Source organism: Drosophila ananassae, chromosome 2L (genome assembly GCF_017639315.1).
Source record: "Drosophila ananassae strain 14024-0371.13 chromosome 2L, ASM1763931v2, whole genome shotgun sequence".
Taxonomy (NCBI): Eukaryota; Metazoa; Arthropoda; class Insecta; order Diptera; family Drosophilidae; genus Drosophila; species Drosophila ananassae.
The window spans coordinates 20,465,140-20,489,572 of NC_057927.1; the positions used below are offsets into that span (position 1 = coordinate 20,465,140).

At 43.4% G+C, this 24,433-nt stretch overlaps 3 protein-coding genes across 7 annotated transcripts in view; 1 reads left to right on the forward strand and 2 right to left on the reverse strand.

The window, feature by feature from the left end:
* Positions 1-11,420, forward strand: part of LOC6501535 — a 65,525-nt gene extending 54,105 nt beyond the window's left edge. For all 5 annotated transcript variants that reach the window (XM_044714384.1, XM_001955401.3, XM_044714389.1 and 2 more), the window contains 2 exons: positions 7,342-7,848; positions 7,964-11,420. In XM_044714384.1, the coding sequence (XP_044570319.1) occupies positions 7,414-7,848; positions 7,964-9,847 (2,319 nt within the window). In that variant the 5' untranslated portion in view covers positions 7,342-7,413 and the 3' untranslated portion in view covers positions 9,848-11,420. The remainder of the gene's footprint in view (positions 1-7,341; positions 7,849-7,963) is intronic.
* Positions 11,421-12,293: 873 nt separating this feature from the next.
* LOC26515141 lies at positions 12,294-14,247 on the reverse strand. Its single transcript, XM_014911902.1, has 3 exons — positions 13,771-14,247; positions 12,389-13,717; positions 12,294-12,323 (listed from the first exon to the last, which is right to left on the reverse strand). The coding sequence occupies exons 1-3, from the start codon at positions 14,245-14,247 to the stop codon at positions 12,294-12,296; spliced, it is 1,836 nt and encodes a 611-aa protein (XP_014767388.1).
* A 275-nt stretch (positions 14,248-14,522) lies between these two features.
* On the reverse strand, positions 14,523-17,073 carry LOC6499042. The gene is made up of 2 exons (XM_001955402.3): positions 16,645-17,073; positions 14,523-15,888 (listed from the first exon to the last, which is right to left on the reverse strand). Exons 1-2 carry the CDS (start codon positions 17,071-17,073, stop codon positions 14,542-14,544), a joined length of 1,776 nt encoding a protein of 591 aa, XP_001955438.2. The 3' UTR covers positions 14,523-14,541.
* Positions 17,074-24,433: the final 7,360 nt, after the last annotated feature.

Sequence of the window (24,433 nt, forward strand, 5' to 3'; positions counted from 1 at the left end):
AAAATTCATTAGCTTCTGAGCCGAGTGAGTTCGGATGACGGCGACAATTGTCTAATTGCAGTCACGAGCAATTTATGTACCTCGTTTCAACTATGAGTTATATATATCCATATGTCCGGTATATTTATATCAGATCGGTGGTCCCTCTACATGGACAGAGCAACGCCCACAGGTGGCCCTAAAAGCCGGGCCATAACAATAAATTGTGCTAAGCTTAGTGGCGAAGTCAAAGCACCGAGAAATAATGTCAAAGCCCAGAAATGCCAGACTGGAGGCTGACGATCTCCTCCGCCCACTCCTCCCACTTCCACTCCCGATCCCACACCCACTCCTCCCCCTATTTTTCTTTATTTTTTGTTAGTATTTTTGCAGGAAGATGAGCACGACTGGCAAACAACGGGCCAGAAATTTGCATCTTGACGAATTTAATGATGATGATGAAAAAGACGCCACAGAGGGAAATGGCGGAAAAAAATAAAAAAAATCATTTTGATCGAGGCAAAAAGAAACTTCAAGGAGCCCACAGACAGCACACGATGTTTGTTGAAGGCATTTTGGGATGTGGGAGTGTTGCTGCTGCTGATGCTGCTGCTGCTGCAGCAGTTCCCGTTGCTGCGATGCAATGCGATGGTGCTGCAATGTTGCCTTTGCCGTTGCTAGAAAATATTTATGAAGATGCCTTTTGGGTGGCATTGCGGAATGTTTGACGTTCGCTGTCTCATGTCAAGTGCTGTGTCGTTTGATGGGCAAGTGAAAATATTTTCATTGCACTTTGACATGACAGCCAAACAAATTGCTAGGCGCGCATACTGACTATAAGCTCCATAGGTCCATAGAAAAGAGTATTAAGCCCAGAAGAATTCAGAGGGAGTCTGGCTGATACACACCTACTCGACGGCATGACCGGTTAAATGGCATTAATGAATGGCAGTCAGCCTTCAAACTAAATACATGGGAGCGTCACCCCTTTGTCTGTGCTGATTAGCCAGAATTTCTGGCCATTTCGGTCTCCTGGTCTCCTTTGTTTGGCTGCCAAGTGGCGCCTGCAGCGATCACGTCACAGACTCAAAACTCAGACACAAAAAAAAAATAAATATGGTAAAAAAATAACAAACAGCAAGAGCAACAATTGTTGGGTTTCTTTCCGATTTGATTGTTAGCCCAAAGCTCACGATTTGGTTTCAATGTCTTCTTGGATGGAGCGGCGGCCCGGGTTCGCTCGTTTGCCAAAATCAATAAAGTTATCATGATTTCTGGCAGAGGCGTCGCTCCACCTAAATGCTTTAATACTTTAATTTCTATATATTTTCATATCAATCCAATTTGAAAGCGCCAAATTAAGTTAGCTGTCAAAATTTCTGTACATTCGGGGTGAACGCCCACCCATTGAAATCGGGCAGTCGAAACATAATCAAAATTCAGGAAAATAAACTCAATTAACATGTCACGCTTGGGCAATGAGTGCAGTTGCCTTATATTTGTTGCCTGATTTTTGTAGCCAGATTTTGTTTAGATTTTGTTGTTTCTGTTTCAGGTTTGTCATTATTATGTCGCCAGTCAAAAAGGCAACTGAAAGTAACGGCTGCCAAAATTCGTGCGCTACCGTTTTGCAATGGCTTAGAACAACGTCAGTGGCAGTGGCAGCGGCAGCGGCAGCGGCAGCTGAAAAAATTAACTTGTTAAAATGCAAATTTTTGACTTGGGGGGCTGACTGCTCAGCTCGGCATTTAGCCTTGTTATTACTCCGCATCGGCGGCATTGAGACCTTACCATTCCCGTATTGATTTTGATAAATGACCCCGCCGAACAATTGCCAATCATATTTTGTTGTGTTTTTGCCTTTTTTTATGGGCTTTTCTGGGCTGGGTTCTGACTAACTGCCGTATTGATTGAGCGCTGCACTAATTAAGGCATTAATCACTGTTCAGCGTCAGGCTGGTTTGGAACGTATGACGAGCTAACTGTAACCCAAAAGTAGAGTTGTCGCTGGATAGTTGCCGCTGTGAAAGTCGTGGGGGCCCCACGAAAATTTTCACCCAACTGAGGCCCCAAAACAGTGTGGGACGCCAAGATGGACATGTTCTGATACAAGTTTCATAGCAAATTTGAAATTTATTGTGCCGTGTTGCTGCGGTGCAAGGCACGACAGCAACATCATCAGCAACCGTGGCAGTTGCAACTGGCAACTTGCAAAAGCGGGAGCAGCACCCACAAGCGCAAGGCCGTTACACGTTGCACAAAACAAAATTATGATGCTTTTAATAAATTGTAATAGCTTTTTTGTTCGCCATTACTATTTTATAAACATGTTTAAAAATACTACATAATTTTAGTGCAAAATAACAAAGCATTAGCTTGATTTTGCTTTCACAATCAATATTTATTTTTGGGTAATTAAATTTTATATCGAAAGCTCCTTAGTCTAGATAAATATTGTCTTCAGTGTCTTAACAATTTATGCAAATTAGCCGCGTGGGTGGCAGCACTTTCTACTCTACTCGAAACTGCACTTGCCCATTTGCATCGAAAGGCTTTCTTCCCTTGCGTTTTGCTGCTTCCAATTGATGCCTGGTTTTGATTGCTTTATGAGCTGTCACTTATGTTCGGATAGTGTTGATGGTCAAGCATAAAAAACAAATGCACATACGAAAATCTGTGCAGCATCTACTGCATATGTGGCTGCAACAACAATTGCATCCGACAGTTGACAACAGCAATGGCAACGACGGGCCAACAGACATGAGACAAGAGACAGACAACAGGCCAATCAGCAACATCTTCGTTAGCTGCAGTTGCTTTTACGGCTTTGTCATTAATCAAATGGAATTGAAATGCGCCGCGTGTACATCACACGCCGTTGTTGCATGTGTTGTTGTTGCACTGTAGCTGTTACTGCCAAGCAGCGCCCATTTGGAGTTTGCCATTTTTGCGCATTTTAATCATGCCCGTCTCGCCTGTAGTTATTTGGCGTTTTTTTTTTATATGCCTGGCTATGCCAAAGAGATCTGCGCCAGCTGATAAAGCCATGGCATTGCCGGTTGCTTGTTGCTAGTTGGTGTTGTTGTTTCTGTTTCTTTTGCTGTACGCTGTTAGTGTTGCTGTTGCTGTTGATGTTACTGTTACTGTAGCTGGCTCTGCTGCCGCCAACGCCAACGCAGGCAGCGGCCAAAATGATTAATACATCTTGATGCGATTTGGTTTGTAACGCAGGCGCAATAAAAACGTGGCTTTTGATTGACAATGGCAGCAAAAAGTTTGAGATGCCGGCCGTTGATTACTTCATTAGGCGGGGTTCGAAAGTTGCTGCTGCCACTGCCTCGTCCAGGAGGAGTTCCATTTGATTCAATTATGCATTTGCATGCAATTGAAACATAAGCCACTAGCGGAATCCCCCAACAGTTGCAGCTGCAATCGCTGCAATCGCAATATTGCAATTGCAATGGAAATTGCCGTTGCTTGGCATCTGCAGCATTTCTTATCAGGCGGCAGTCCGCTGAGCTATTGGTCAATTGGTCAGCAAATTGCAACTGCAACTGCCACACTCGTATCCGGCTGGTTTGGTTTAGCTTTCGGGGCAGGCTCTCAACTGGTGGGCGATAATTATCTGCCTGAGAAATGATCGACTGCCTTATGGCCGCCGGTCTCACTTCGCTAACGATGACAATTTGCCGGGTAGCTAAAAAAAACTTTTTGCAGCTGCATGCTTCTCGCATCAAAAAAAGCAAAAAACTCTAAAAAAACAACACGCACATTCAAATATCTGAGCTCCCGTGTTTTTCTGATGCGTTTTACGAGCGTTTTACGAATGGTTTTCGTAATTTATGCGTCGGTAAGGAAAATTTCCCAATTTGAATATGCTCATGTCGTTTCCTGTGCGTTAAAATGGCAATATATCGAAAACTTGTCTTGTCGCCAAAAAGTATACCCCCAGCAAGCGTTTACCCCCAGCATCATTAAATCTGTGCCGAACATGATTAACCCATTTTCTTACACAATTATCACATTGTGCACGCACACACTGCGTATACGCAACGCCGCGGAACGCCCCATCGTTTATCTCAATAAATGTGATTACGAGCCGAAGAGATGGACGGACATTCGATAAACTGCCGCTTTCCACTCTGATGGCTCCATTTTGGCCAATCGAAGTGCAATTTAATAGCGGTACGTGAAACAGCCTGGCGAAAAAAATATATGAGCCTTCAATCTGCTTATCGGCTTAGTCTTCTTTTTTCTTTTCTTTTCTTTTCTTTTCTTTTCTTTTTTTTTTTAATTTGCTCTGCAATCGGTTTGAATTATTTTAATTGATTGAGTCAGCGATTGAAGGGGTGTAGATGTAAGATGGCCAAAGTGTGGGTTAAGTACGGCTGGTTTCCAGTTTTTATGCACACGCAGTTGACGATTGGTAATTGAAACTTGTTAGTGAAGACATTAAAAAATCGTTTAGCACGGTATTTGGGTTAAAAATGCGTGGAAAATCGTGCAGAAAAAAGAGCGACAAGTTTGTGCAGCAATATCGGTGGCTCCACCAAAGAAAAGCGGCCAAAGCAGAAGCAGCCAAAGCGTGTGATTTTCATTGATGGCAACACACACAACAAAAAATAAAAAGAGCCAAGAGAAAATTGTGTAACCGCAATATAAAAATTCCTGCACATAAACTAATCTCAGACGACGGCTGCCTTTTGACTACCGCGTGATGCATTTTTCCTATTTTTCTTCTTTTTATTTATTTGCTCCCCCCCTTTTTTGCATTTGACGCCCGCAACAAAGACGAGGCTTAAGCCGACCGCTAATCATACCCGGCCAGACCAAAGAAATTGTGCCGAAAATTGCCCATATATTTTCTAACCATTTTCCTTTGTCTGGGGCAATTTGCATACCCGAATAAATCATTGCTGCCTCAGCCTGTCAACTCGGCCTGGTAACTTTAAATAAATAAATATGTCGCGGATAGCTCGAGCGCGCTTAATTAAAAACATTCAAATTATTGGAACGTTTTTATTTATGGCCCATAATCGAAGACCCCCACATACATACATTCATATATCTGTTGGATATCCGACCATAAAACCCATCATGCTATCATGTTTTTTAAATGATGCCGCCTCGGGCTGTTTGCATTGGCCAAAATGCGCTAACAATTTCTACGATTACGATTGCGATTACCATGCAGCATTGGGGGAAATAAAATGCAGCATGTCCCCCCTTTTTTCTCCCGTTTAGACCCCAATCCCAGATGCATTCGTATTCGGATTCGAATTCGCATTCGCATGCATCTTCATCACGGCACCGCCGAAGACACGAGCACCGATGGGAAGATGCATGTGCCCGCCACATGCACCTTTACATCCACATCCATGGGATGCATCCAAACGCTACAAAAAATTGCATCCACCAACACCAATGCAGTGAAAAAAGTTTTAAGAATTTTAATTAAAATTTATTAACAAATAAAGTCTAATTACTTCGCAATAACATAATATTCATTTTAATTAAGAATAAGCTTTTGTTGAACTGGATATAGTTTATTTTTCTCAGTGCCTATATGGACGACGACCACGTCCATGATTGGCTGGCCGCCAGTTATATGAGCACGTCTCTACTGGCCGCCTGGCTGACTGGCAGGCCGGTATGGCCAACTTTCTTTCCCGACTCGGACCCGCTTCCAAATCACAATAATCGTGCTCAAATTAGTCAATATTTGAGCGCCAAAATGCTCAAACAAAGGCTTATTATTTTATTTCATATTTTTGGCTCGTTCTGCCGGAGTGGCGCGGCGCTGCGCTTTTCCCCGCTCCTGGCCATAAACTATATATAAAGTAATTTCTGCATTTTAAACATGATTATTAAGTAAACTACTAGGCAGGCCCTGGTGCGGCTGACAGTCGGCAGGCAAATGGCCTCAAATGATTACGCAGTCTTTGTTTTTGGGTTTTTGTGTTTTTGGTGAAATTTAAGAGTCTGTCTTGATGCTATTTTGTTGGCCGCCCAGGCCGATGGACGAACGATAAACGAGGGAAAACAAGCTCACCTTTTGGGAGCCTCTTTAAAATGTTAACTGACCGCTTACCAAATGGCCTGCACTTGTTGCCGCATTTTGTTGCCTCCTTTGAATGTATTTAGCGATCAGGTGTTGATGGTGCTGCAGCTGCCTTGGCTACTTCCAGATGCCCCTTGCCAACCTGATTCCCCTTTAAGATATTGCACTTAAAGTTTCTAGCAGCAGCATCAGCATCTAAAATATTTTCCAGCAGCGGCATTTTCTCTACGCTTCGCCCTTATCTAAGCTATGCAATGGCTCTACGTACGAGCCATGCAAATTTGTTAAGTCATTTCTGTTTGTGGTTCTCACGCTGCCACACTGCCACACAGCCACGCCGCCATAGAAAAGGCAACCAGTCAGAGTAAGCCAGGGTAAGGTCCATTTTTCCATTTTTCATACAGAAATAAGCGACTTGCGAGTCGGTTTCGATGTCGATGTCAGTGTCGGTGGAACCAAAATAAAAGGAGTAGAATCAATTTGACAATTTGAACATTTGGCACATTTGCCAGAACACGACTTGGGGGTACGTTTGCTTAATAAAAAAAAAGAATATATAGATACAGATACAGATACGGTAACTGAAATGGCCAGGCCTGTCGGTTCGATCACCTTAGGGGTATGTGTGGGATACCTGTACCTGAGCAGCAAACGGTAGCCACACACTTTATTATTTGCAACTATTCTAAATGCCGGGCACTTGCCGAATCTATGCAAATGAAACAAGACAAAACAAAGTTTGCTGGGCAGCGAAATATCAAATAAGCCAGGCCAAAAAACTGTCGCTGCGACAGGTTCAGTTTGGCATTAGCCAAAGTCCAAGAGATTTACGAGTCGAGCACGCCAAATGTGTTTACACTTTGTCACCCTTCTGTCAGTTTGATTTATTTATTTGCAGATAGCCGGCTAAAAGTCTGAGAGTCGAAGCGGCTAAGAAACCAAGCCGGGTTGTCTCAAATTAAAATGCAAGTATGGCCGGAATGCAGGCCCGGACCATGTGGCTAGAATGAGCGAATGCGAATGTGAATGACTGATTGACTTAAGTGGCCAGCTGACAAGTGGCTTTAATCAATTGGTGTGACTTTTAATGCAATCTAGTGTTTCGTGTGTGCAAGTGCTGGAGAAATTGTGAAACCGAAAGCGAAATCTAGTCTTTATTTCCAGCAGGCTTCAAGAATAGCTTGAATATTTTACCCAAAGTGGTTTCAAATGAGATTGAAGTTTATTTGCTCTTGATTTTTGTATTAAAAAGGTTTATATTTCTAAAATATATATCTTATATCCTCTCTTATCTCTTACAGAATACATCTTCCCTTGAACTCGAACCATTTATTGGTTTTTAAGGCGCTACTCTGGCGCTTCAGGCTCACCAAATGATCGGCACCGAGGACCTTTCCGCATCGGCTGGTATGGACATCAGCGAATCCTTCCGGGCCGAGGATCTTTCAAAAGCGGACTTCTTCGACTTTGTCACCGGACCCGACATGGGCATCGGTATTGGCGTGGGCGTTGGTGTTGGTGTGGGCGTGGAGGCCCTCGGCGTTAGCCTGCACCAGCAGCAGCACCACCATCATCCCAACCACCAGCCGCATAGTCACAACAACAACAACAGCACCCACATCCAGGTGGTGCACCAGCCAGTTTCGTCCCAGTCCCAGCAACAACAAGGCCTCTGCAGTGGGACTGGGTCCCGAATCCACGACGCAGGTGGCGGTGGAACAGTGGGCGGCGGTGGTGGCGTCGTAGTGCCAGTGGGCAGTCGCAATGGTAGCACCAATGGCGGTGATCCTACGTTACAAGGATACGAGGTAAGAATAAATGAATATTTTTTAGTTTTTGTTTTAAGTTTTAAAGCTAGTCCTTTCTTAAAGTTCAATAACTTCATCTTAACTTACTATTTTCCATAATTTTTATAATTTTCAGTTCTGGCACCAGGACAAGGACAACAGCCGCCTCGACTCCAGCTCTTTCTTCGAGGATCTGGATCGCTACTGCTGGCAACAGCAAACTGTAACTGCACCCACTGCCAGTAATGGAGGAACCACCAGCAACAACCAGCCCAGTCCCACCTCGCCGCAATCGCACCAGCAACAGCACCAACAACAGCAAAATCAGCAGCAGCAGCCTCAACACCAGCAGCTCCAACAACAGCAGCAAGGAAACGCCGGGAGCTCCTCGGGGGCATCCAGTGGAGCGGGAAGCAGCAGCGACACGATCAGCAGCCTGGACACCACCGACGGCCAAATCTACACCCTGACAGTATTAAACGGCGGAGAGCCTTGGCTGAAGCGCTCCGAGGCGGAGCAGCTGCCCAGTGCCCTGGATCTGGACAGTTTGCTGGGCAGTTTTCCGGGGTACATCAAGTCCGAATATCCATACGACGACAGCGGCTTCAGCACAGATGGTAAGGATGTGATTGTGAACGGAGGCGGCGGCGGAGGAGGAGGAGCAGGCAGTATTCCCCAGGCCCAGAATCAAACGCAAACCCTACCCTCGCTGGTCACGGCCATTTCGATAGCCGGTGGCAACGATTTGGGCCAGCAGCTGGCCCAGTTCCAGAACAACAACAACGACTGGCACATGGCAGATCACAATGCCGAAACGGAGCAGAGCACAGCAGAATCCTTACTGAGGAGTGCGCTCCAGGGCAAGGGCTATGGCAAAGGACTGCACATGCAGAACGGCCTGGTCATGCCGGTGGTGAAGGATGAGGATATGCGGCGATTACTGTTTGCGGATGAGACTGCGGAAGCCTTGGGATTTGCGGACTCTACGCTCAGTGCTGCCCAAATATTCGACGAGGCCCAGGGTCTGCACATCAACTCCCAGCATCAGCAGCAGCAACAGCAGCACAACAGCAACGCCAACATCATTGTGGACGACATGTTTGTGTCGCTGGACGCCTTCAGCGATGATTTCGAGAAAATGAAGCGCTTAGCCAACGAAGTGCAGCAGTTCTGCAGTGGCGGCTCAACGGGAGCACCCACTCCTGTCGGCGATTATGGACCGCCCGGTGGGGGAGATGTGCTAATGCAAATATCCCCCAGTCCTGTGCAGTCTGCTTCGGTGCAATTGCAGCCACCACAACCGCTGAAGCCGGAGGTCAGCACATCCACCTCCCCCAGCTCCGCTGGTAACGCCTCCCGGTCCTCCGGTGGAGTAACCAAGCCCAAAAAGCAGTACAAACGCAGCAGCAGCAACAACAATAATCCCAATGTGGCAAACAACAACAGCAGCAACGGCAGCAATCCCCTGGGCGGCGGTGTTCTCAGCGGTAGTGGGAGTGGCAGCTCTTCCTCTAGCGGCAGTGCCAGCAGTAGCAGCAACAGTCCACCCGCCAACTCCGGCGGCAGCTCGTCCTCCTCCTCCGGAGGTGGGCAGCGGAAGGAGCGCTCTCTACACTACTGCTCCATATGCTCGAAGGGATTCAAGGACAAGTACTCGGTGAACGTGCACATACGCACCCATACGGGGGAGAAGCCCTTTGCCTGCTCCCTCTGCGGAAAGAGTTTCCGGCAGAAGGCCCACCTGGCCAAGCACTACCAGACGCACATGACACAGAAGAACAACGGCAACCTGATCAAAGGCAGTTCCGGCAAGCACCAGCGGTCCAGTGGCTCCTCCTCGGCGGCGGCAGCGGCAGCAGCAGCAGCAGCGGCGGCGGCAGCGGCTGCGGTCTCCCTCAACCAGCGGCAAGTGGGAGGCGGAGGAGGCGTGGGGCCGCCCAGCCTGCCCGTGATGATCAGCAATCCCAATACACCGCCCGGAGTGCTGCCCCCAGCCAATGGCCTGCTAACCAACCGGTAGTGGCAAAAAGGCAGGGACATCCCGGCTAAAACTATTTCTTGTTCCTTACTCACAAAAAAGAAAGACGCAAACTCGAAACACAAATGAAAATAAGAAACTATACTATAATCTATAAAAACGCCTTTAAAATACAATACTCCCAACTCGAATTTACGTCATTGATGAATTCCTATTTCAGCTTTCTGTGCAATTCCTACTATGCCCACACAAACCAATAAACACACTCTAAGCACTTCCAAATACAATACTCAATAATTAATGTACATTTATACGAAGCAAGTTAATTTTAAATGTGCCAAATTTTGAAGATTTTAATTACGCTACTACCAGTTAAAGTTAAACTAAAATAATCGTATGCTAGAGATAGAAGTGTAACGAAGCTAATGAAGAAATTCTACGAGTGGTGATATCAAAATGAGGCCAAACGCTTCCTTGCTAAATTAGAGAAAACTTTTATAGTTTTTTTTTTGATAATATTATTAATAAAATCCTCCAATTAAATCCTACTCACCCGCAGTTCTTCACAGTCTTCAAAAAAATAAATAATAAATAAACAAAACTAGCCCAGCACGATGCGTGTTTTTCCTGTAAATTGAAAGTATTTGTTTTCTTAGTTGCTCTGCCCAAATTAGCATAAAATTGTTTGCTAGTGTTAATGTATATATACTCATAATTAAATAAAACTAAAGCCAGCAAGGGGAATGCCAATAGTTTGAGGAAGGAGCACTGATCTGAGGCACTAAATTCGAAACTCATCCTTTGAAGCTCATCCTACCACAACTCCCCCAATCGTTTCTCCTTCAAGGATCTCTTTGATCTCTCGGGCCCAGTGTTCACCGACTTCAAAGGCATTCTGTATATTACTAAATAACTTTAAAAATAATTATAATTATTAAATAAATGTATTGTACACTCCAGCGTTCAGAAGTTGTTAACAGAATGCAGCTCAACTTGCACTTGCCATTATTTTTTGTATTTGATATTTGATAACACAAAGCAGCGCATTACTAAAGCGAACTCCCTACAATTAAATAATAACAAATCGACATTCCCCTAACTTGTGAAATAAGCCTAGACTAAGCTAATTGATAAATCAACCGTAGTTAATGGTTAATAAAACTGCCAATTATTTTGTGATAGTTTTTAATGGACATTAGCTTAAGATTACGCAAAAATATCTTCAATGGTGTTTGGGTTATGTAACGTTTTAACGATTTTTGTTATAAACTGTGTACACTTTGCAATACGAGTATTTTCTGCTAATTTATTGAACTTAATAGTTTATGTACATAGAAAGAAAGATATAGTATATACATATACTATATATAAAATCATTTGAAAAGAGAAATAGGGAGAGCGATCCTTGTTTGTAACGGAGCCTAGGCTAAGCCACACATCGAAAATCTTAGTTAAATCTTTGTTAGTTATTATTTATGCACACACACACAAAGACACGAAAAAGACAACAACACACACTCCAAACATACACATCCATCTGCGGTTAAGTTTTGCATTAATTTTTTTAGTATTGCAAGCATTAAAAATAAAGAAATCTAAAACGTTTTATTGACAATTAAGATGCGCCCCGTGTCTGCCTGGGTTAATTAGTTTCAGCTCGTTATGCGATGCAATGGGTCGGACTGGTCGACTGGTCGACGGTTGAGGTCTGAAATAATTTTCTCCAATAAAGGAGCGCGATGCACACGAAAGCGCATGCAGCTGCGCATGTCAACAGCAACTGCAACATCTGCAGCACCAACAACTGCAACAGCAACAACCGCAACAGGCAGGCAGGCGGCACTTGTCAGTCAAAATCAAAGTACCCGGCCCCAGCGATCCGCGGGGGGGCCAACAAATGCGTGCCATCAGCGCAGATTAGAGAAAATTTCTCACTCCACAATCGGGCCAACACGACTGCATCTTCGCTGCCGGCCAAGTCGTTTGAGATCGAAACATGTCGATTAGGGAATTTCAAGAGGCGCCAGTTGCCGTCGCACAGGTGGCTAACATCAGCGCGCACCTTTGGGGGAGCTCATCTACTAACCACAACTTGGATCCTGGCTTTTTTCAACTTCCATCTCCCAGCAGCTCCCAGCTTGCAGCTCCCAGCTGCCACTGCAACAAGCACGCGTCTTAATTGCTTTCGATGTTGAACTTTGAGCCGGATAGCTGCTGTGCTGTGCAAATATTTGCCCAATGAAAATCGGGAACAGAAAGATCATCGAGTGGGGCAAAAAATAAAGACCCAACCGCAGCCGAGGCTATACGAAAGGAAAGTCATCTTGGATGGCTAGACAAATAACCATAAGCCAGCTGGATAACAAGAGTCGTAAAATAAGAGTTGCCTTCGTTTAAAGGGCAAGCCCTTAATGTTAAACAAAAAATCCATTTATTTATTTTAACGCTCGGAGTCGTTAAATAGGAAAATCTGTTTAGTTTTACTTGTCTATTTAATTTGAGAAAGCTTAATTAAAGACTGAAATAAAAATAAAAATATTTTATGTGTTATAATTTGTTTCTCCAAAAAATAAGTACTTTAACAATATGGGCTTTGCTCTTTAGTCTGTAAGAGATAATTTCCAAAAGCCATACGATACTTGAAAATACTGCCATAAAAGCGAAGCCATACCATATATACTGAAGGTCCTGAGCCTGCATGGCGCGAAACTCTCGTCGCTGACTCAAATCCAGGAAATGCATTTCCCCTGCCTGGATCATCTCCAAAAATGCCGTCTCCATCCAGTGAAAGGACAGCCCCGTTTCAGCCAGTTCCATTATCAATCTGAGTACCGGCTCCATGAAAACAGAGTTCTCATTTATGGGGAATCCAAAGGGTATGTTGTTAAAGAAGCAAAAGTCATTTCGCATGCGAAACAATGGTCTGGAGAAAATCTTCTGCTGTTCCTTAATCAGCAGCCATCGACCATTGGGTATCATATAGCCGTACCGTGTATCCATCGAGTCCCGAAGTGCAAGATACTTGCTAAAATCTGGTTCTACATAAAACATCGGCTCGTATTTGCGAAACTCCAAGAGTCGCCCAAAGAGCTCCGCATATTCTGGCTTCCAGGCCACGACTTTCATCCTAGATGCCAAAATGTCGTCGTAACTTTGGAATTCAGGCTGCTTTGGCGAGGTCGTCACATAGCTGGAAAAGTATGAGTTGTACCAGGCCGTAATCAGGATGCCCAGCACGCAAATCTCAAGGTAGATTCCTCGAACTAGAGTGGGGGCCCTTAACACCTCCACAAAGGATTGTCCCAGCACTCCTCTTAGGCAGCTGTCGTGCAGGAGGAACTCTGTGGAGGCAATCGGATAGCCGTGCAGCCTCAAAGTAATGGTTAAAAGACAGGAAATTATAACCAAAATTACCAAAGTCAACAAAAAGGCGGCTAACTCAAAGACCCTGGTGTAATACTCCAAAGGTGGAACATCCGCTTCTAGAGGCATCATCAGGCACCAGTTCAGTTGCTCGTAGGGATAACTAAATCCGAAGGGGGGGAACACTGGTGGAAAAGTCAGAGCCATTGACATCTCCACGGAATTATTGCGAACTGCTTTCACTGTTTGCATGGACGGTGCAAATTCTAGGGGGTTTTTGGCCATCAGAGGCTGGACAAAGCTGCAATTGTACTTTTGCTGGAAGGCCATCATAAAGTGGCCCACAGTTCCGTCATAGACAATCCGGCCCTTTTTATAGTAGGGGATGATACGAGGCGCAGTGCCACCAATGATTACTGGCAACTGAAAGCCACGAAGGTTCCTCAGGCGATCAGGATAAAAAGTGACAGATTCCTCAGATGTTTGAAAAAGGTGTTCCTCAATTCGCAGAGTGGGGAAAGGGGAATAGCTATAGAAGGTATTCGTAACCTAAAGGATGTGTTTTTTTAAGATAAATAAATATAAAAATGTTGTAAGTTTACCTCATAGTCCTTAAAGAGAACCATAACATTCAGCAATCTCATTTTCCAGCAGTTGGAAAATAACTCATACAACATCCGTTCACTGTCCGCCGGCATTTTTACTAAAAACAATACCCTGGTAGTGGTCATATGCCTAAGATTCAAAACCAAGGCTTTTAACAAATCTCTTTGATCATCCAAATTTTCATTAGCAACTAGAACTAGGGATATCACACGATTATGTGTGTTGTTGTAAACGAAATAAGTAATTTTTTCATCCAATTGAACAACAGGAACTGACAACTCTTCCATTAGAACTTTTGGCAAAGTACTCTCATTCCAAGCTCCGTCTGTTAGGGTATAGTTACTGTTCTTCATGAGCAGCAGGTATTCAAAGTCCAACTCCTGCTTTATCCTGCCGAGTAATTCAATTAACGTGGACGCACTGGCCCAGCTAATCAGGCAAAGACCGCCTAGTATCCACTTTGGACAATCCATCACGATGGCCGAGGGACAACTGCATGACACTGATTGATGCGGCTGCACATTTAAAGGGTTGCTAATGAACGCCGCTAATGGTTAATTCCAATTAGCCGGACATGTTAACAAGTCCCGGGCGCAAAAAAGGCAACCAAAAATGTAAAAAAAAACTATACCCTTGGGATAACATGGAAAAACACTGATGTAACCTCAGCCAGACAACCGCGAGGACAAGCCTAATGATAGAAAAATTAGCACCATATTTTTTTTTACTATTAAGTTAATAAGCAAAGCGGTGAATGGATGTTTTATTTAGGCTCTTACATTAAAAGATAATAGTACAAAGCTTGATATTTTCTTGCGCCAAAACCAAACCACTTCCAACACAAATACTAAAGTGGCCAAGCCCAATAAGAATCCACCAGCTATCAAAATTTGGTCCAAGTCCTGTAGCTGCATGGCTCGAAACTCTTTTGGCTTTCCGCGATCTACCAGGCTCAACTGACCGGCCTTGATCAGGTCCGTGAAGGCCATATCGTGCCAACGATCCAGGAGACCCATGGCCGTAACATCCAGAATCAGCTGCTCCAATGGCTCCCGGAATACCGAGTTATCCGCAATAGGAAACACAATGGGAATTGTGTGGTAGAAGCACAAGTCCTCTTGCAGAGTGAACAATGGGGAACTGAATACCTTCTGTTGCTCCTTGATCAGAGACCACTTCTCCAGCGGCATCATGTATCCGTATCGTGTATCAAAAGAGTCGCGTAGCAGCAGGAACTCCTTGTAATTCGCTTTAAATTGAAAGATGGACGAGTACTTTTCCAGGTTTTCAGACATTCGGATTAGTACTTCGTATTCCGGAGTCCAAACTACGACCTTCACGTTGGAGCTTTTGATGCTCTCGTAACTCGTAATTGGAGGGAGTAATGGAGGACTGGTTACAAAGGTAGAGAAGTACGAGTTGTACCAGGCGGTGATCAGGATGCCAAGTATGCAAATAAGTAGGTAGATAGCTCTAACCAAAGTTGGTGCCCGAAGTACCTCGTAGAACGGCTGAGAAAGTATTCCCCTGAAACAACTAGTGTGTATGAAAAATTCGCTGAAATTAACCCGATATCCGTGAAGTCGCAGGGCAAGTGATAAAGTCACAGAAATCAATAGTAAGCCACCAATAATTAGCCAAAATGCAGACGGATGAAAGACCATTGTGTACAGGTGACTGTGAGGTACCTCCGCTGGCACTGGCATCATCAAGCACCAACTCATTAGTTCTATGGGATAGCTATAGCCGCTGAACGGAAGCTTTGGATATATCGCTGCGAATGCGAACTGTGCGCTTCCATTTCGCACAAATCCGAGCAGCTCCTGGGCAGGGGGAATGGCCAACTCGTCGAAAGGATATGGTTGCACCAGCTCACAATTATATCGCTGCTCAAAGCATTTCATAAGATTACCAACCACTCCAGAGTATTTTAACTCTCCGTTCATTCCACGATAAACAATCAACCTGGGCGAGGATCCTCCCACAACAACTGAAAACTTATAGCCATTGAGATTCCCCAGGCGTTGCTCAAAAATAATGGAGTTGTTTTCCAAGCGCCGCTCTATAAATTGAAATATCGGAAAGGGTATATAGCCGTACACAATCAGAGAGTCCTGAAATAAACATCAAATAATTCACAAAATAAAATACAACACACAATTTTTTCTCAAAAAATTATGCATCTTACTCTATGTCTTCTGCTTTTTATACTGACTTTTATGCTAACACATTCTCGACCATTACGCCAGGGTAAGTTACTAACCTTCACCAGAACTTAGTTACAAAATTATCACCCTTTGTTAGAAAAATGTTCGTTTATGGCAAATTCCGGACACTGTAATGGCCAGTACGAGATGTTTGCCTACGATTCTGCCAGCAATCGTTGCGTCCAATTCGTTTACACCGGTTGTGGTGGAAATCCCAATCGCTTTTTAAGTAAAGAAGATTGTATTGAAATCTGCCAGCCCCTTTTAGATGACGAAGCAGAACTGCAAACTTCACCACAAGAGTTGTCAACTAAGACATATCGAAATAAATCAATAACTAGCTATACGGTAGAGGAGAAATTTTCGCCAGAAGCCGCCAAATCAACGACTCAACCAATTTCAAAAAATATACCGAGTTCTACAGGAGAACCTTCAACTACTGACATATATAATTTAAAGCCCATATCAAAATTGACGGAAACAATGACAGTTACATCAGAAATAAATAATTTTTTAGTGGATTTCACATCGGCAAAGAAAACCTCTACTAGCCCGGAATTGTTAAATGATAACCAATCCACTACTGAGGCAAGCTCGGAAGTGATGAAAGTCTTTACAATGTATAATCTCTTTAATTTCAATCCCTTAAGAACAAAATCTTACCTCGAAGTGCGGTTCAATGGCTAAGACATTTAAAAGTTGATGCTGCCAGCACCACTCCAGAATTGAATAAATTCTAATATTCGAGTATTTTATAACCAAAAGCACAGGACGAGTGTTTAGCAGGTTCAATGTCAAATAAAGAAACTTCAGACTGTCATCCACAGATTCGTCCAGAAAAGCTATGGTAAGAAAATTGTAGGAATGGTGCCCTCCGAGTACAAATTCAGTTTCTGGTTCTTCATCCATTTGTATAAGTGGAACTGACATCTGCCAAAGAAGCTTCTGCCAAATGGGGTCGCTTTTTCCCAGCAACACAACATACTCAAAATTAAGTTCACTTTTTAAATCGTCCAGCAACTGACGATAGGAGGAGTAAATCCTTCCAGTACCAAGAAGAACCAAAGTGACTACTAGATAAGCCCGCTCCATTTCGAATGTCGCAATGCATGTCCTACTCCAGCTTTTATTCTGATTTTTAAGTTGCAATTAGACAGTCCCGGAGGAGTAAGGTGTTAGGGCAACCCTCTGATTTAATGGGCTAGGCACGGACTTTTTTATGAGTACCGCAATGTTTTTGCTCGTCAAATAAATATAATTTTAAAACTAAAAAAATGAATATAGAATTTGTTTTGTCATGGTTAGTCCCGTAAGAATCGGTCCCGTAACCCAACCCAACCACAGCGAAACTATGTCTAAATCGATTCTTCATCAATCTAGATAAAAATCTGAAAAATATTTTTTTGATTCAAAATTTTGAAGAAAACAGAGAAACTTTAGCACTACCCATCGAAAAACTTATTACTTTTGAAGGGAAGGAATGAATTCACTTTATTGGCCAATGCAAAGACCATATCTTTGCCAATATTCACCCGATTCTTAAACGGAATACCTCAATCGATTTTTAGATCGATTCTCCACAAATCTGCATCAAAATCCAGAACCGAAATATTTTTTAGATTTTTTGTTACATTTTCTGGGCTGTCCCCTTCAAAATGTGAAATAGTGGATGGGGATGAATATATGACCCACTTCACTGCCCATATCTTTGCCAATATTCACCCGATTATTAAGCGGAATACCTTAATCGATTTGTAGATCGATTTTCCATAAATCTGCATCAAAATCTGCATCTAAAAAACGAAATATTTTTTAGATTTTCCGATAAGTTTTCTAGGCTGTCCCTTTCAAAATGTGGAATAGTGGAAGGTAATGAATATATAGCCCCCTGCAATGATCATATCTTTGCCAATATTCACCCAGTTCCTAAACGGAATACCTCAATCGATTTCTAGATCGATTCTTCACAAATCTGCTTTAAAATCAAAAAACGAAATCGTTTTTACATTTTTTGTTATATTTTCTGGGCTGTCCCCTTCAAAATGTGGAAAGTGGAAGGGGATGAATATATGGCCCCTGCAATGGCCATATCTTTGCAAAAATTCATCCGATTATTAAGCGGAATACCTTAATCGATTTGTAGATCGATTTTCCACAAATCTGCATCAAAATCTAGAAACGAAACATTTTTTAGATTTTTTGTTATATTTTCGGGGCTGTCCCGAAAATTTTTCTGGCATCGGCTCAGTACCAAGTGTAAGCATCGGCTCAGTACCAAGTTAGATTTCATTTTCGAGTTTAATTGAATCTAGTCAAAAATTGAAATAATAAGTCAGAATGGAAAACTAGGCGATTTTCAAATGAAGCAGAAATCTCGATTATGCGCCAATCCGCCTGACAGATGATCGCTCTTAATGATGCTGGAAATAACAACAATAATAAAATCCATAACAACAACATAGCCATCAACAAAAACAACAAAAAAGCCGAATCCAGCACTCCGCTCATTATATTTTTCAAGCATTTATGTATATGTTGTGGTGCACTCCACCGGATTTGGCTGATGCGTCAGCACTTGACCCGCACTCAGCTCAGCCCCCGCCTCTTGCTTCCAGCCTCCAGGGGCTGCTCCTCCCCCCGGAATCCTAACCAGCTGGAGACTCCGCCGCAACCAACTCGTTGTCCGCCAAATCGAGTTGACGTTGACGTAATGCCCCGCCACTTGAGTGAGTCTCACTCAGACGCTCTTTTTTGGATTTGTCATTTCTGATTGTGGCTTCTGCTTTTTTTGGTATTTTTTCATTTTTTGATGAAGTGCATCATCGCCGGCCGGTCAATTAGCTGCACATACCGAGTATCTCGCGGTTCCAGCACAAAAAGAGTGGCAGCATGGAAAGCTTAAGATGGCAGGGCACCGAATCTTGTTGGTTTTATTATTATTTTTTGCCTTTTTTTTTGTCTTTCCATGGGCCTTTATCTGCAGTTTTGTTTTTTGGACTGGAGGTCACGTAGAGTCTTTAATTGGCTGGATGGGGTATACGCAACCCGAGATGTCAATTTACCAAGAAGAGCCCCAAAGTTCATAAGTGCCTCAGGGCATTCTTGTATTGCAATCTTTTGCAACGCAGTCATTTTACTTAACCCAGTTAAAAAACAAGACAAGTAAAAATTAACAAAGAGTTAGTCCACGAAAATAATACAATTTTGGTTCTTATTATTCTAACAAATATTTTAGTACTGAGTGAAGCACTTTTTTTATGATTAGTGTCTCTCGTAAAAGCGATACCTCATTTGCATTCAACCCAGCTATGCAACTCAGTGGAACGACCCACTTTTTGATGCCTGGAGTGTCCTTACTCCTGGAACTCGAAACTGGCACTGGCACTGGCAACCTGGTAATTGTTTCTGAGCTCTACAACTTCCTGGCCTTCTCAGCCAGAGATCATGGCCCCGTTCCATTTGTTCGGCAGCAGACACTGCCCCAGGAAGGTAACTCATATGTAAACGTGTTCAACCAAAAATCTACAACTCGAACCGTAATGCAAGTGATAGTACATCCGACTATTTTTTGGGGGCTTTTGTTGTCCAGTTCAGTTATTCGGTTATTGTTACTGGCCACGAGACATGCACGAGCCAACTGTAGCCTTTTTCCACGAATCCTGCCTCCCAACTCCCTCGCCGAAAACGGTAGCCTTTTTGGGGACGGTTCCCGCCTTGTAACGACCAGCTCAAGACAACAGCAACAGGCCTGGCCCGATCCGGCCTGGTCGCATTGAAAAGCGAAAGATGGCCAAATGGAAATGGTGAAAATGGCAAAATGGTAAAAAGGCCAAAAGCGGACTGACAAAATATTTTCGCATATGATAAATGGCATAGTTTAAAGTAAGTCGAGCACTTGCAATTGTCCACGTTCCGGCACAATGTAAATTTTCCCCCGCTGACCATTTGCAAGAGTTTTCCCGATTTCCCGGGCCAGCCATAGCTATGTGGCTAATGGTGCCACACTGAGTACTGGTTGGCATTTTTCGCTAGGTCGCCGCTGCCCGACTGCCTGATTTATGAAAGGGCCTCATAATTTAGCACAAATATGGTCATAACTTTTTGGCTTTTACTTTTTGGGGCCAGCCAAAGCTGCTAATGAAGCAGCCGCCGCCAGAAACTGAAAACTCTGAAACAAAAAAAACCAAAAAAAACTAAAAAAAAAATATATGGCAAACCACACAGCCAAATAAAAGCAACATGAATACTCCTAGCGAGAAACTCATTTAAGTGGATGGGCAGCCGATGGCCACTTGTTGCCATCGTTTCCTAGCAATCAGCAATGAACGTGTCATTCCTAACAGGCCAGGAACTGCCTAAACGGGAATGCACTGAAAAAATAAGCAGCCAGTTAAAAGAAATAAAAGTGAAAATTTTAATAAAGGTGAAATGGCAAGTCTTGATATTTTCTTTCAATTCTGTCTGAAGCATAACCATGCCGGACTATGCCTATAATCATCATCAACATTACCAGCCTCCTGCAATGTGGAGCAATCACGTCCTGGACCCGAACTGAACTGAGACTGAGACAGAGAGCCTGGCCACGGGCCCCTGCCGTTGCTCCAGCCATGCTTCAATAAATGTCACTCCTCGAGCTTTGCATCTAAAAATTGATGACAATAATTTGTTGCGTTTGCCCGAGGGGGTGTGGCCAGCACCGATCGCCGGATCGCCAGTCGGCCGGGTTGAGACTGAAATTGCCTTGGACAGACGGAGTTGGCTTAGAGCTGTTACCGCTCCCACTCCTGGGCCCCTTCCCGCTCCTGCTCCGGCTGCTGCTGCTGTTTTCAACACAATTTATACAAAGTGTCGCAGTTTTTGGCGCTTTGCATTTGTTGCTGACAGACTGCCCACCTGCCCGCCCCTTTGGAAATCTGCAACGGTTTGCACTTTGCCGATGCAAAAAAGGTAACATAAATTTCGTCATTTTGTCACAAGTCGTTTATATGCGATACCACTACACAGGGAATACAATTCTTCACCAATTAAATAATTATATTTCTATAAGTCCCCAAAAAATAATCTATTAGGTAGATTATATTCAATGTAAGGTCTCTAACTTGCTCAGTTTACTTTTAAAATGATATACTATTTTCTTTGAGTGTACCCCAGCAGCAGGGTTAACCAAATGCGGCTGGGCTGGGCTTAATCCGAGGCTGCTGATTGCAAAGCGATTTGCCGAATTGTTTCCCCCACAATTCCATAAAAATCAACACACTCCTCTATGGCCAGTCCAGAGCCGAGCTTTGATTTGATTTCCATTGCGCATTTTTCAATTTGATAAATTTATTGAATCGCCGGGGCCAAACAAATCTACTGAGATGTCGGACCAGGATATTATCGGGAAACCCAATACACCAAATATATATTAAACGACCAGAGATGCCACCGACACCGGCTCCACCACCGCCACGGCCAATGCCAATAGCTCCACATATATGGCCATTGCTTGGCAATCGTCTTGTAAATGGCTTCAATTGCGACCTTTTGGCATTCTTACGGAAACATTTCGCTAATGAAACCGATACCTCAAGTGTCAAGACACGATCGGTTCGCATTGCCATAGGTACGGCCTGCGGTCAGTTAGTTGCTCCTGGCCAGTGGCAGTGGTAACTGCAGTATTTACCACACTCTGGCCAACTTATGGCAGCCATAAAAATGTTAAGCACAAAACATTTGCCACATTGGCACCTTTTGGCCGAAAAAAGAAGAAATTCAAATCACAACGAAGAAGATGTGGAGCACGCACGTGGCAAATGTCCCGGGGCGAAATTGGATGCTATTCTCGAAATGTATTCTCCTGGACAGAACTGGACTCCTCCGTTTGAGGTCGCAGCTGCAGTTATGCGGAAGCTGATTCCAGTCATAATTTGAAGCCTTTTTTTTTTTGTTTGTGGGCCACCTCCAGTTAAAAAAAACTTTCAAGAGCTATCACAGGCGAATGAGAAATGCGGTAGCCGAGGATATAATTCGAAATGGGATACTTAAAGTGATTTATACTCGCCCAGATCAGTAGAAAGTGCAATATTATTTTCTCTGATTTTATTAAAATCTGCCCGGGGTCAACGTTTAAGGAGTAAGGAGTGTAGGCTCTAAATGAGAATAATTCCAGAAATAATACATAATAAAAAGCCAATTGAAGTTGATCACCGCCGACGGCTAACTTTAATTAAAGAGATATAACTTCAGCTCCTAAATCTTGTTATTAAAACTCAATGGATTTTTATTTATTATTTATTACCTTACCTACCTCTTTATAAAAGGAACTTTCTTTCACGAAGTTAGCCGTCATGAAATGGCCAGGACATGTGATTACTTCCTGGTTCCCAGATTAGAACCTTTTCCCCTGCGACCCCTATATTATTTCATTATAAAACTGAAATCTGGGAAGTAAATAAAAAATAATTTGTTAACAACACACACTTGATGCCACTTTGGGAGATGTCTTGGAAGCTGTTGCCAGTGATTTTGGCCGAAAGAAAAAAACGTCAAGCAATCGTTCAAAGTTGTCTCGAAGCTTGTCGGGTTGTGTTTTTTTTTCGCCATGTGGGCGTGGGGCTGCACAAACAACCAGCAACAAGAAACAAAAGATCTGTGGACACACCAGCAACATGCAATTTCTGGTACTCCTGGGAGCACCGAGAGCACTGCCATCGGCCAACAACACACACGGCTCACCAACAGCTTGGGTACGTGTTTAAACAAATACAATTTGCAATTATATGGCAAGCAAATCAAGTTGAAATCAGCATGCGATTTCCACCTGTGGCCAGCGTCATAATTCGTGGCTGTGTTTTTGGTCATAAATCTAGCGATTTACAATTATTTTTTTTCGGTTTTTTTCGCTTTGCTGTTGGGTGCCATGTTTTGGTTTTCCTTGCGGAAAATAGGAAAGCAGAAAATACATTTCGTGGCACAGTGGGACATGGACTTGAGACACAGTTCGTGTGTTCGTTCAGCAACAAAAGGCATCTAAGCCAGCCAACTGCCCCTAATGGCCATTATGGTCATTTTGTTATCACTTGGCAGCAGCAGCAGTGGCTACAAAAAAACGAGGAAATGCAAGAAACGCCGTCCATGATCTGCTGACAGTCATAAATTTGCATAGGTCTTGCAACAGCCTCAAAAACCATGCCACAGAGTGGGGGACTGGGGAACCGCACAACCACACTTGAGAGGCAAGAAATGCGAGGATCCGAAATTATTTACGATGACGCTAACGAGCGACGACAGGTGGCGCTACGCATCCCGCTCGCACTGTGATAACGCAGTGCGTGGCTGCAAATTGATTTTACGGCGCCGCCCGTGTTTCTGCCCCGGGCTCCATAGCTCCATAGATCCATAGCCCCATCGCTCCATCGCCCATTCAGCTTGTCTAAATTATGCAAAAGACAAGTGAAAATTTGCGCTAAGCGGAGCTACCCCAAGCCTGGCTTTAACCCAAGAAACACAGTTAACATATCCCAAGCTTTAAGTACTTTCTTTAATAGATTATTAAATTATCATAATTTATTAAAAATTAAAGTCAGAATTCAACAGTGCTCTTATCAAACTTCTTATTAATCATATTAGTAATAAACGACTTATAAGTAATGGGTTAAAAATCCGTAAACCGACTCCCGCTGTCAATGGAATATATGCATTATATAAAATCGGCTTGAGGGATTAGCCGGCCGTTGTATGTGTAATTAAAAGTGAAATTGTTTTTTCTGCCAAGAGGTCCTAACGAGTTTCCAGCAGCTGCTAAATGCAACTGCAACTTGGCCACACAAAAACAAAAATCTGAGCACCACTCGAACTGGAGTTCGACTCCGTGATTGATGGATGAGTTTGAGTTTGTCATGCAAATTTCAACAGACTCCACCGAGTGGCAGTCCGTCGCTGATGATGATGTTGTCTCCTAGTGTCCACCGGGGCACCACCTTCCCTCCTCAAGCTTCTCTCCCAGAAATCTGCGCTAACGAGCGGCGCGTGGTCTGGCCCAAAGTCTGTTGCTGTGCATTTTCTCGTTTTCTCGCCCATATTCTGATATCATAAATATGAAGCTGTTTTTATTAAAAATTGCCTGATGCCCGAGACCTGGCCTAAGCCGCATTGGCATGTGTGTGGCATATAAATTGCATTGCGCTGGAATTTTAATGACAGCCTTTGGAAATTAATCTAACGCGTTCGCCAACCGACAGAAGATCGTTGACTAGCCCAGTCTAACATATAAGCACTGAGGATTATTATATATTTGTTTTTTATATTAAAACATATATATAAACATAGATATATAAACACTATACCACGTCCTATTTCTCTATGATTCTTTTAACATATATAAGGCCTTCAGAAATTAAAACAAAACCCGTTTAACACAGTAATATTTTTTAAACAATTTATTTTCAGTGCAGCATCCGTATCTTGTTGT

What these genes read in the sequence shown, in the direction of transcription:
- LOC26515141 (XM_014911902.1), bottom strand. Translation starts at nt 14,247, where the DNA reads ATGGATTGTCCAAAGTGGATACTAGGCGGTCTTTGCCTGATTAGCTGG. An exon ending in TTCTCTTTAAGGACTATGAG is followed by an intron (nt 13,718 to 13,770) that starts GTAAACTTACAA and finishes CACATCCTTTAG; the next exon opens with GTTACGAATACCTTCTATAG. An exon ending in TAAAGAGCAAAGCCCATATT is followed by an intron (nt 12,324 to 12,388) that starts GTTAAAGTACTT and finishes TTTTTATTTCAG; the next exon opens with TCTTTAATTAAGCTTTCTCA.
- LOC6499042 (XM_001955402.3), bottom strand. Translation starts at nt 17,073, where the DNA reads ATGGAGCGGGCTTATCTAGTAGTCACTTTGGTTCTTCTTGGTACTGGA. An exon ending in CCATTGAACCGCACTTCGAG is followed by an intron (nt 15,889 to 16,644) that starts GTAAGATTTTGT and finishes TGTTTATTTCAG; the next exon opens with GACTCTCTGATTGTGTACGG.